Genomic DNA, 12,341 nt, shown 5'->3' with positions numbered 1-12,341 from the left:
CTCCACCAGGGGCCTCTCCACAGGCCGCAGGGGAACTGCTGCTGCCTGCCTGGAGCACCTCCTGCCCTCCTGCTGCACTGACCTTGGGGGTCTGTCTGCAGGGCTGGGTCTCACTCCTCTCTCCAAGCTGATGTCACGTTGTTTTTTTCTTTTCTTCCTTCACTCTGCTCTCCCAGAGGCCCACCCAGTGTTGCTCCCTGGCTCGGCTCTGGCCAGCAGCAGGTCCCTTTGGAGCCATCTGGAGCTGGCTCTGATCTGACACAGGGCAGCTGCTGGGCTCTGCTCACAGAGGCCACCCCTGCAGCCCCCTGCTACCAACCTCTTGCCACATCGCTTTTTTTTTTTAGTAAATAATATAAGGTAGTGTCTCCTAAAACTGTTCTCATACACTAAAGGGATATGAGTAATATAAATATGGCAGTAAGTTGCAGCCTCTCTAGGTAATACTGATGTTTGCTAAACACAACTTGACACCTCAAGTGGTGAGGAATTTGTCTGCTAATGGGAAGAACTGGCAAAAAGAAAAAAATAGCAAATTGTACAGAATTGAGAAAAAAAGTTATAATTGCACTAAGAGCTCTTTGAAAATGCTAAGCACTATTTTGAAAGGTCTGATTTTGTAAATCCCACTTCTCTGTAGAGAACTGCAGATGGGAAAGACCCCTAGTTATGCAGAGCAAACATTCAGGTGTAGAAATGCTTGTTTTTTTATATAACTCAGTTATTAATTTCTTACCAGCAGATTTCAGTAGTAGGGCATGCTGTAACTTCCAGGGTCAAGCAGTTGACAGTGTGTGTTGATTTCAGTTTTCAGACTATCCAAAGATGCAGTTTGAAATACCAAATTACAAATTAGTCTGCATTTAAAAGGGGTTGTGCGGTGCTTATTTAGCTTCCTTATAAACTGCCTGATAATTGACATGGAATTAGGCTTCTAAATTCTGTTTCACACTATTAAGCAAGCAGGTTTCCTTCCAGAAAGGAAGCACAATTAGTTCTGATATGTTATAATTTTATTATAGGCCAATATTAAATAAGTGTTGCCTGTGCTTTGGTAGATTATAGGCCTTAATATTTTCATATATCATAACTTCTGGGGAAGAGGACGCTGAGGGGAGACCTTATCTCTCTCTACAACTACTTGAAAGGAGGTTGCAGTGAGGAGAGTGTCAGTCTCTTTTCTCAGGTGACAAGTGATAGGATGTGAGGAGACAGTTTCAAAGTTGTGCCAGGAGAGATTTAGATGGGATATTAGGAAAATTTTCTTCACAGAGAGGGTGGTCAAGCATTGGAACGGGCTGCCCAGGGAAGTGGTGGAGTCCCCAGCCCTGGAGGTTTTTGAGAGATGTGTGATGAGACATGGTAGGTCAGGCTGATGTTTGGACTTGATCTTGAAGGTCTTTTCCAACCTAGATGATTCTGTGATTGTAGTGTAGTGCTGTGTTTGTTGTGTCCATTTGTTAAGTTTTTCAGTCTAAGCTGAACTGTAATCCAAGGTGTTTGTTATCTTGCCATGTAAATATTCCTTACTGGAACTTGAAAATTGCAACTGCAACATTACGTATGTAAGCAGGGTGCAGTCAGCATGCTTGCTTCTAGAAATGGACTCAAAACATGTTTTGATTAGCTCTGTGCATTGGCAAATGAGCTGGACAAAAGATTAAAGGTTACAGTTGAAGTCTGGAAATAAAATAGAATGAGGTGTGTGATTCCTTTTGTCTCTCCAGAAGAGGTTAGCACAATAAATTGCAGTAAAATGAGAAGAGCAGCTTGCAGAAATTTATATTGAAGTAGTCAAGAAGTAAACACCACACAAACAGCCCTTAAGGTACTTAAACATGGTGGTGAGAGTTTTCTCTGACATGGACAAAAACTAACCTGCCTTGTGGAGGGACATCAATTTTATGGTGCTTACTACCATTTCCCTGCAAAAATGTAACTCTCTTCTCCCCCCTGATCAGGCAGCTGAGTTCCTTGTGTCATTGCTCCAAACACGTTTCAGACAAAAAGCATTAACAATCCACTATTTGAGCTGTATACATTCATCAGGCCCTTAAAGGGGTTATGAAACAATCCTGTAAATACCCCAGCAAGCTAATTTGAGGTAGAATTAGGATAGAATGCTATATGTTCATGGAATTATAGAATGGTTTGAGTTGGAGGGGATCCTAAAGGTCATCTAGTTCCAACACCCCTGCCAAGGGGGGGTAACTTGAGGCAAAACACGGGAGACACTGTGCTGAGGGTAGTACCCCATGCCAGCTGGCGTAGCTGTAGCTAGGGTAAAACAGAGATTCATTAGAAAGTCTTGAATTGGAAGGGACCCATGTGGATCAGAGTCCAACTCCACACAGGGCAACTTAAATTAAACCATCACCAGGCACCAGAGAGAGGAGATCAGCACCTCCCTCTCTGCTCCCCCTCATGAGGAGCCCTCTCTCTGTAGGGCCTCCCTACCCTCAGGGGAATCAGCAGCTCCTCCCAGTTTCATATCAGCCCCAAACTTGCCTAGCGTGCATTCAAATCCTGTGTCCAGGTCATTCCTGAAAACACTGAGGAGAACTGGCCCCAAAATAGGGCCGTGGGGAACCCCAGCAGTGGCTGGCCGCCAGCCTGACGTTACCCCCATTTACTACAACTTTTTGAGACAAATAGAAACAAAACAACTCTGCTGCTTTCCATCCATCCATCCAGTAGGTAGGTAACTCCCAGAATAATCTCCATAATTTTACCGGGTGCCAAAGTGAGACCGAGAGGCCTGTGATTAGCAGGGTCCTCTTTCTTCCAGTCAGCCAGGGCCTCTCCAGATTCCCACAGCCCTCGATAAATACCTGAGAGAGGTCTCACAATAACACCAGGCAACTCTTTCAGTACCTGGCATGAATCCCATCAGGCCCATAGAGTGTGGGATTTGCGAGCAGCAAATCCCAAACAGGTTCAACATCAGCCGGGAGCTTCCCACTCCCCAGGTCGCAGTCCTCCAACCCAGAGGCTCCAGAGGTCTCGGGGCCCATCACTGGTGTTACAGAGGCAAAGAAGGCATTAAATGACTTTACTGTACACTCATCCCTATTTGGGTGTTGACCAGCCTCATCAGGCAATGGAGCAATGTGCTCTTTAGCCCTCCTGTTGCAGTTAGCATTGTCAAAGCCCTTTTTGTTACCCACCACAATGCTGGCCAGCTTCGGCTCAGAGTAGGATGTGTACATGTGGTCTCATTGCTCACTGCCAAATACACTACATAAATTAGCAAAATCTTGAAGCCACATTTCCAGTGACCTGTCCTGTCTCCGTGCCAGCGATTTCTTGAGATAAGGAAAGCTTTTTTCCAAGAATCCCCAGTTGTAGAGTCCAGTAATGCTCAGCTGCCAGCCTGTCGGAGGGCTGAGTCCACGAGTAGCCACAGGCACAGCAATAAGTCCTCACGCAACAAAATCAGAACAGATTTCCTGCTCCTTTCATTGAATTGTTGGCAGTTTGCACTTGTGAAATGCTGTCTAACAATAAAATAACTGTGGGCAAAACAACTGATGTGATATTTCCGTATCCTGCTACCAATTAAATAAATCCAGATAATGGAAAGAAAAAAAGATGAAGGGTTTTGAAGAGGGAAATCAAACTCTACCAGGCTACCCACATAATAGCTTAGTTCCTGTTGATACATCTACTAACAGAAATTGCGCCTGCATGGGATTTTATTAGCTTTTACGGGGCCTTTGCATAGCTGCAAATTAATTAAAATCAGAAACCAGCATTTAGATTTAACTGCATTAGGCACTCCGTGCTGAAGAGTTGTGAACTGAACCTGAACTGAACCCACGGAGAACACCCCAACAAAAGTCATCTGTGTCTTGGGGTCTGACGAAATCAAGAATCACAGGAAGGGCTCTTTGCAGCTTTCCCAATGTAGGGCTTACTGGGCTAAATTACAGTAAATTACACGCAGTAACTCAACTACAGTGAAGTACGTTGGATTGGTTAGACTTAATAAATGAAGCAGCTTGATGTAGTTAATTACCTGAAATCCTGTGATATGATAGCAGATATTAGAGCCACTGGTGTGGTATTTACATTGTAAGTGGTCACTAAAACACCTTACAACGTGGCAGCTTCTGTAAGAGTTTAGCTAGTGTGACCTTATCATGCGGTAAGAGAACGTGTGGTTCTCTTCCTGTGCATCAGAAAAAAGACTGGAGACTTTCTGGTATTTAAGCTGTGAGCTTTTCTGTACGATTTTATTTGCATGGGTGAAAACACAGTTACCTTTACCATGAAATCACAGAATGGCTTGAATTGGAAAGGGCCTTACAGATCACCTGGTTCCAGCCCACCTCCCACCAGCCCAGGTTGCTCAAAGCCCCATCCAGCCTGGCCTTGAAAACCTCCAGGGATGGGGCAGCCACAGCTTCTCTGGGCAGCCTGTGCCAGGGCCTCACCACTCTCTGAGTGAAGAATTTATTCTTTATAACTGATCTAAATCTCCTCTCTCTTAGTTTAAAGCCATTCCTCCTCATCCTATCACTCCTCTCCCCGACAAAGAGTCCCTCCCCAGCTTCCCTGTAGCGCCCTGTAGGTACTGGAAGGCCACTATGAGGTCTCCCTGGAGCCTTTTCTTCTCCAGGCTGAACAAACCCAGCTCTCTCAGCCTGTCTCCTTAAAGAAAAGCATACTGAGGTATGTATGTGTACATATGGCATTTTTACTTGATGTATCCCTTTTTCTCTGTCGACAGATTTACAAGGGTCCGGACTGGTCGTTCCGATACACAGGCCTCCAGCTGAACTGTGAATATCGTTTTCGTGCATGTGCCATTCGCCAGTGCCAGGAGGCAGCAGGTCATCAGGACCTGGTAGGCCCCTACAGCGCACCAGTGCTATTCATCTCTCAGAGGACTGAACCACCGGCCAGCACCAACAAGGACACTGTGCAAACCACAAGGACACAATGGTCACAGAGCGACCAAGTGTGTGCTGCTGTCATTCTTGCACTTTTTGCTATCTTTTCCATTCTGATCGCTGTTATCATCCAGTACTTTGTAATAAAGTGAAGAAAACAGATTTATTTTAGAATGCTGCCCATTACATTTTACTTTCTCATAATCTAAAAAATAATTCTGTTCTCTTGCTTTTACAAAAAAAAAACAGGCATTTAGCACCGGCATTGGGACTGATGCAAACCTTTTCAGCCACTTTAAAAAGCTTACTGGTAGGTATAGGCTGACACGTGTTAGTAGAATGCAAGCCACAGAAATACAATCTTTTTTTAATATGCCTTCTTGCAGTACAAACTTCATATGGGGCGAGCAGTGTTTAAATGAAAAGGGTTTGATCAGTAAACTCAAGTGTAAAAACCTGGCCCACACTTTTAAGGGTTACTACCATAACAGGGAAGAATGTGTAGAACGCATTTAAAACTTACACTTAACAAACTTGTGCTGTATACAATATTAATCTGATGCTGTGAAAGCAATTTAGCGCTGTATTTCTACCTCCTCATTTGTCTTAATTATTTGGGAAGCAGGATTCATGATGAAAAACAGAAGGGGCTTTTCTCAGGCAGCAAATAATAAACTGGATGGAAGAGTGTGCACGAAAGAAGCTTCTTACCTGATAAATGTGGAGTTCTTCACTGCAAGTAGATGTTTTTGGAAGACTACGAGGGGATGGCACAAGTGGTTTATCTTGCCCCCAGGATTTGATGTTTACTCATAAAAAAATGCCTCTTTTACTTCTTACGAATACAGAAGGGAGAGCGAGAGAGAACTTTTTAGATTTGTTACGTAAATTTAAAAATGTATTTCTGAAGTTGACCTTTGATCGGATGCAGTTTATACAGGTGTCTGTGCCCTCTGATTTTGGCTAGTTAATAGATCTTTGAGATAAAATTCATTACTGAATTTTTGCTGTTACCCCTGACATTCACTTGCCATATCCACCAGAATCGAGCACTGCCTTCTTTTTTTTTTCTTCTTTTTTCTTTTTTTTCTATCTATCTTTCTTTCTTTGGGGCACCAAATCAGAGACGAAGTGTAGTAATTTGCACCAGAAAACTTAAAGCTGCTTTTTCTTGAGATCCTAATGTTTAATGTAATGTCTCTTTGGATACTGTACCAAATTGTTGATTGCATGTAGTTAATGTTGCATTAGAGCACTTTGCAATTGCATAACTCATCAATGTTTTGTGAGCTTGCATTTGTGAGTTCTTGAATGACCAGACTGAATTTTATCAAGTATCCCATTGAACATCTTGCTAGATGTCAATGATTGCCAGTGACACAAAGCTTGTAGTGAACCTATCTTTAAACAAATTCTTGTCTCATCACACTTACGTTATTTGTTATACACTTTGTAATTAGCTATTTTTAATTTATTTGAGTTACGAGATAGTGGATCATTAATGACTTCTAGTTGTGTTCAGTTTAGCATTTTTAATGGTATTAAACACTTCTGTCGGTCTTAATAAAAAAGGAACCTCTGTCTTGTGCTTTGAAGATCTCTGAAGAATTTCTCCTATAACGGGCATGTATTGTAATTGTTTATACGTCCAATGATCTGTGCTGTAGAAAAAAAAAAAAAAATGTTGCTGAGTTTTGTTTTTTAAAAAAAAAAAAAAAAAAAAGAAATGGCGAAGAACTTGGCCTCCAAGTGGCGAGGATGATCTGTCTTTGTACTGTATGTTTACATTTCCTTTCCGATTTGTCATTTTTCTGTATGGGCCGATTCCTTCCCACAGGCTACAGTGCTAACAGGTGTTTTCTAGAAAACCTTGGTAAAAGTGCCATGTTTGGCAGTACAAATGAGGTTTGAGTGTAATAAGCCCAGAGATTTCTTAACGGTTGAATGTCTCAAAAGCGGTAAGATTTGTCGCCGCAGGTCGCCTGCGGTGGCTTTGTGTTTTTCATAGTAAAATTCAAATGAGCTCCTATTTTTGATAGTCATTTACTAGCGTATTTGCCATTTTGAGCCTCAGTGCGCATTACTGCACTGAAGACAGGTTTTTAATGTAATCTTAATTTTACCTCATATACTGTACATTCCAAAAAAAAAAAAAAAATGAAAAAAGAAAAAAAAATGAACTTTTTAAGACGTTATAGATACACTACCAAACATATCACTTTGCAACTGTAAAGCGTCGGGCTCCACGAGGCCGAAAACTGTCTAGCCTCCTAGGAAATGCATTAAAAATAAAAAATAAAACGATGTAGCAGAGTTATCTTTCAAATCTGTGGAAAAAAAAAATATTAATAATAATAAAAGAAAAGCCTCATTCTTTGTCGTTGTCCCCGAGTCCCCTTCCAACCACGCCGCAGCGGCTGCCGCCCGCCCTCAGCCGCCTCCCTGCGGGGCGGGGGCCGGGGCGGGCCCGGCTCCGAGAGGCGGCGGAGGAGAAGGAGAAGGAGAAGGAGGAGAAGGAGAAGGAGGAGGGGGAGGAGGAGGAGAGGGGCTGAGATGGCGGCAGCCCCCGTGTGGGGTGGCGAGGGGAATGGCAGCCATGGCGAGGCGCCGTGGCCAGGGCAGCCGTGCGACGAGCGGCTGTGCTCAGCGCTGCCAGTGAGGGCACTGATCCCGGTGACGGCCGTGTGTGCCGGGCTCTTCGCCCTCGGCGTGGTGGGCAACGTGCTGACGGTGCTGGTGGTGTGCAGGCAGCGCGCCATGAAGACCACCACCAACCTGTACCTGAGCAGCATGGCCGTGTCCGACCTGCTCATCCTGCTGGGGCTGCCCTTGGACCTGTACCGCCTGTGGCGCTCGCGGCCCTGGATCTTCGGGCAGCTGCTGTGCCGCCTCTCGCACTACCTGAGCGAGGGCTGCACCTACTGCACCATCCTGCACATCACCGCCCTGACGGTGGAGCGCTACCTCGCCGTCTGCTTCCCCCTCAAGGCCAAGGTGGTGGTGACCAAGCGCCGCGTCAAGGCCGTCATCGGCGCCCTCTGGGCCTTCGCCCTGCTCTCGGCCGGGCCCTTCTTCTTCCTGGTGGGCGTCGAGCAGCCCGACAACCGCACCGACTTCGGCCGCGAGTGCAAGCCCACCCCGCAGGCCCTCGAGTCCGGCCTGCTGGCCACCATGTTCTGGGTCACCACCTCCTACTTCGTCCTGCCCGTCCTCTGCCTCAACGTCCTCTACGGCTTCATCGGCCGGGAGCTGTGGCGCAGCAAGGGGCGCCTGCAGGGCCCCAGCGCAGCCCTCAGGGAACGGGGACACCGCCAGACCGTCAAGATCCTGGGTGAGTCCCGCAGACCCTCTATGGCACACAGGAGCTGTCTCTGGCAGCCCCTTCCCCGTTTTTTTGCCATAAATTGCCCATTTGGGGGCTGCTCGGCTTTAGAGGGCCCCCACGCGCCTCACCAGCAGCATCTGGGCACCGCAGCAGGTGGGGAGGCAGGAGGAAGAATTTGGGGCCATGCTCATCTTTTAGGGACAGGATGTTTTAGGGACAGGGCTAAAACATCCACAGGACCCCATGCAGGGCAGAGGGAATGCAGGAGAACAGCCCAGGTGCCCAGCCATGCACTCCAGGGGTGCCACTCTCCGACACCACACAGCCAGCAGCTACGCTGGCTCCACAGAAATACCCCTTTTTTTTAAAGATATTACCTTTTGGGGGGGATTTTACTGCATACGAGGCTCTTGGTGGTCTGCCACTTCAGAAAACCCAGCATCCCAGCAGTCCCAGCCACCTCCTGCTGGCAAATTTCTGCCTCTGAAAATAAAATAAAATAAAAAGTCAGTGGGATTTTCTACTCAGTGGGATTTTCAGGCAGGCTGCAGACCGGCATTAAACCCTTCGGGGCTGTTTCCAAACAGGTGGCACTGCACCGAAGCTCTTCCTGCTGATGCACAGCACTCAGCTCTTCATTCATTTTCTTGCTCGTGTTCGTTGAATGAGTGTTAGGCGCTGGGAAGCTGGGGGTCCCGATCCGGTCAGGGACTGCAAAGTTTGTAGATAGTGACTGATCTCACACACACACACAAAATTAACCTAATTGTTGATTAACGAGCTTGAAATAAAATGCCCTGCTTGCTCACTCACCGGTGGGAAGGGTTTTGTGATCTCCTTGGGAGCTTTCTCGTACCGAGGATGTGATCAGCTGGGCAGAAATAGAGTAGCAGAAAGTACAGAAACACACACGTCCAAATCCAAAGACTCATAATTGGACTTGATGCCATTCCCATTTTCAGCAAAAGAAAGGCATTTATTTCTATATGTCTGTATATCCTATATATACATATTGATATGAAGATTGTTACTTTTCTCAAAGGAGCAGGTACCATTGATGTATTATTCCAGGCATAAACTCGCTTTGCCTATATTGCTTTTTCTAAGCTCTGAGAAAGATGAAGGATCCTCCACGAATGCTTATCTGTTTTATTTATGTGCATTTATAAGCAAAAATAATTTAAAATGTGGACACACTACTTTATTTTGTAAGAATCAGTGCTGAGAAACACGTTACCTCACAGGTGACCCTTTAAACCCTAGGCTTATTTGGTTCTTCCCCCACCTGCTCCAGCTACGTGGCCATGGGAAGGTTTGTAGGTGCTGAAGCACCTTTTAAAGGTGTTGTGTTAGGAAGCTTCGCAAGACCACGGGAATAGCTGGAGTGCCTCAAGCTAGAGACACACCTGGGCAGTATCTGCAGCTGTAACTGTCCAGGGCTACACATAGGAGTTTTAGGGGGAAAAAGCAGCAGTCAGATTAACACAGCAGTGTCTTCACACAGTGGGAGCTGGGATGTCTGATCTTCCCCCGTAACAGCTCTGAGCCTGCAGCATTTTACACCAACATAGGTGCAAAAGGAGCAGCCTCTGTATGGGGCAGCCTGCTCGGTGCTTCCTCAAAGGCACCTCTCCTTGCTCAGGCTTTCATTTTCCCTTTCCTACCACACACATGGCAGTGCAGTCGGTGCCGAGGGGAATCTTTGCTGTGCTGGCCGTGCCGCCCAGATGTTACAGTGCTCTTACAGCTGTTTACATTCCTCTCGGCAAACTCAGCTGTCGGAGTTCAGCTGTCGGATCTTGCCAGTTGCCTTTTAATCCAAAGGCTCGCTGCTGGACCCGATGCTGTTCCCGTTCTCAGCTCGGGGCTATTTATTTCTCTATTTCATTCGTACCCACTTGAAAAACCTCCAAAAGCAGCCGCGTGACGTAGAGCTTGATACGTTAACTCGCTCCTTAACTCTTGCACGTGTTGTTTTGTCTTGTAGCTGTGGTGATTCTGGCCTTTATAATTTGCTGGTTGCCTTTCCACATTGGCAGGATCATTTTCATAAACACCCAGGACACCAGGATGATGCTCTTCTCCCAGTACTTCAACGTCTTCGCCCTGCAGCTCTTCTACCTGAGCGCCTCCATCAACCCCATCCTCTACAACCTCATTTCCAAGAAGTACCGGGCGGCGGTCTACAAGCTGCTGCTGCCGCACCGCTCCGCCGAAAGGGCCTTCACCATCACCAAGGAGGCCGGAGGCTACACCGAATCCAGCACGAGCACGAGAAACAAGTGAAGGGCCGGCCCCTGGGGCTGCACCCCGGACGCCCGGCTTTTGGAGACGTTCCCTGCGAAGGAAAGGCGCTTCCTTTTCACAGCGGGGCCAGGAAGGGTGGACGGCTGGCAGGGCTTGCGGTGTTTTATAGCGCTTTGTGTTTTGAAATGCGTGCGTTTCTTGCTAACGCAGCGAGCGTGGACCGTGAGGTGGTGAGAGCGACGTGCGGCGCGTGGAAGGGAGCACGGGAGGGGACGCTGGAGTGTGTTACCCCTAAAGCTGAGCTTTATGTTTGCTCCGTGTTGTTCAACCCCTGTGTTCTCTACAATTTGTGTTATGCCCTAAATATCCTGACATGGAGGACTGCAAGGCAAGGAGCAACTCCCGGAGAGCCTTTCCTATTTTAAAGTGGTTTTTTTTTCATAAGGAGAGGGACACAAAAGGAGCTGCACACCACCTGCTGGACTGCACCCAGGCTGTGCCGCAGGTCGTAAAACAGCTCGCTAGCTTTGCCCCAAAGGGTTGAAAATACCCCAGAGGGCTGAAATACGAAGTTAAACTGCACACCGTAAGGGCCAGCGCTCGCTAGGAGGGGTTCTAAAGGAGTTACGGTGCCGTTTGCTCCGGGGTTTGACCCGTGACCAGTTGTCTTCCAGGCTGTCGTGAGATAAGTCTGAAATAAAAATCGGTGAAGTCGGACTGCGCTCACGTGAGCATCGCTGGTGGTACGGCCACACTCGCCTCTGCTAACTCATTAAGCTGTGTTAATTAACGTGGCTGTGGCACAAACACGCGACGCGTTCAGTGTATGCTGGAGTTCACCGAAACGCTGAGGGAACTCAACATCCAGCTCGGGGATCTCAAAACAGCAGAGCTGGATCCAAGCCATCTCCAGTCTCAAAAATACGGCCAAACTGTTTCGTTAGCAGTTCACAGCTCTGAGGCACTGAATAAAACATCGGAAGGCAGAGAAGCGCCCAGCTCGCTGCGCACACACGCGGCATTCCCCTTCTATCAGCCTGCAGGGGTTGGGTTGGGTTGGTTTGCTTTTGCCGGGCGGTGCTCCTCATTAAAACCTTACGTTAAAATAAACCAACAGCTGGCATTTTGTGCGTGCAGATGGAGAGGGGAAAAAAAAAAAAAAAAAGAAAAACAAACCTTTGTCACGCCGATACGTGGCCACGCAGCCTCTCTGCATGCCCGTGGCCTGCTGGCAGGGCCTTTTCCCTTTTATTTTTCTGTCTAACGAGGATGGAAACGTTCCCCTGACACCAGTTTCACCGCAAGCCATTGTGCAAGATGGCCAGCACGAGGGGTGAGCGGAGAGAGGGAAGCTGAACCCGATGGAAGTGGGGCTGGTCCCTCTGCCCCCTTGTTTTGGGGTGCGCTGGCACCTCCCCACCTTCATCTGGGACTCCCCAGCTGCCCCTGCTGCCCCGTGGAGCTTCAGCCCGAGCTGCTGAAGGTCCTGCTCAGTCTCAGAGGCGCAGCAGAAGCCTCCTGCTTCCTGCGGCAGGCTCCGCGGAGATGGTCTGGTTTGCTGGGGAAATCATTTGTGTCCTCGTTATAAATACCCTGGTAAGATTAGTGGAAGAACACACGCAGCAGGCCGCGTTTGTGAGCTTATAATGCCTTTTAATTAATGCTCTGTCCCCACCAGGACAAATTCTGCAGAAGTAAATGCAGTTTGGTGAGTTTCCCCAGAATTACCAGGCCTGGCAGTGCCGTCTGTGATGGTCAGCACTGGCTCGAGTAAGGAGGGATGCTCTGAGTAAACCAGAAGCGCTGCGTTATTTCAACTCCGTGCTCAGGTGCAGCTGTGCTGTCCTGAAATATTTTGGTGATAGTTTCCCCTA

The 12,341-nt window shown here is 47.4% G+C and overlaps 2 protein-coding genes across 6 annotated transcripts in view; both read left to right on the top strand.

Annotated features, from left to right (window-relative positions):
• FNDC3A (fibronectin type III domain containing 3A) overlaps positions 1-5,069 on the top strand; it is a 113,153-nt gene extending 108,084 nt beyond the window's left edge. For all 5 annotated transcript variants that reach the window (XM_082767591.1, XM_082767589.1, XM_082767590.1 and 2 more), the window contains one exon: positions 4,733-5,069. In XM_082767591.1, the coding sequence (XP_082623717.1) occupies positions 4,733-5,047 (315 nt within the window). In that variant the 3' untranslated portion in view covers positions 5,048-5,069. The remainder of the gene's footprint in view (positions 1-4,732) is intronic.
• A 2,379-nt stretch (positions 5,070-7,448) lies between these two features.
• On the top strand, positions 7,449-10,563 carry MLNR (motilin receptor; the record flags this gene model as incomplete). Its single annotated transcript, XM_082751911.1, has 2 exons — positions 7,449-8,226; positions 10,208-10,563. 2 exons carry the CDS (start codon positions 7,449-7,451, stop codon positions 10,504-10,506), a joined length of 1,077 nt encoding a protein of 358 aa, XP_082608037.1. The 3' UTR covers positions 10,507-10,563.
• Between the last annotated feature and the right edge of the window lie 1,778 nt (positions 10,564-12,341).

This window comes from Aythya marila (assembly GCF_965140915.1).
Source record: "Aythya marila genome assembly, chromosome: 1".
Lineage (NCBI taxonomy): Eukaryota > Metazoa > Chordata > Aves > Anseriformes > Anatidae > Aythya > Aythya marila.
The sequence above is the reverse complement of the archived record's forward strand: the minus strand, read 5'-3'. Positions and strand labels throughout refer to the sequence as shown.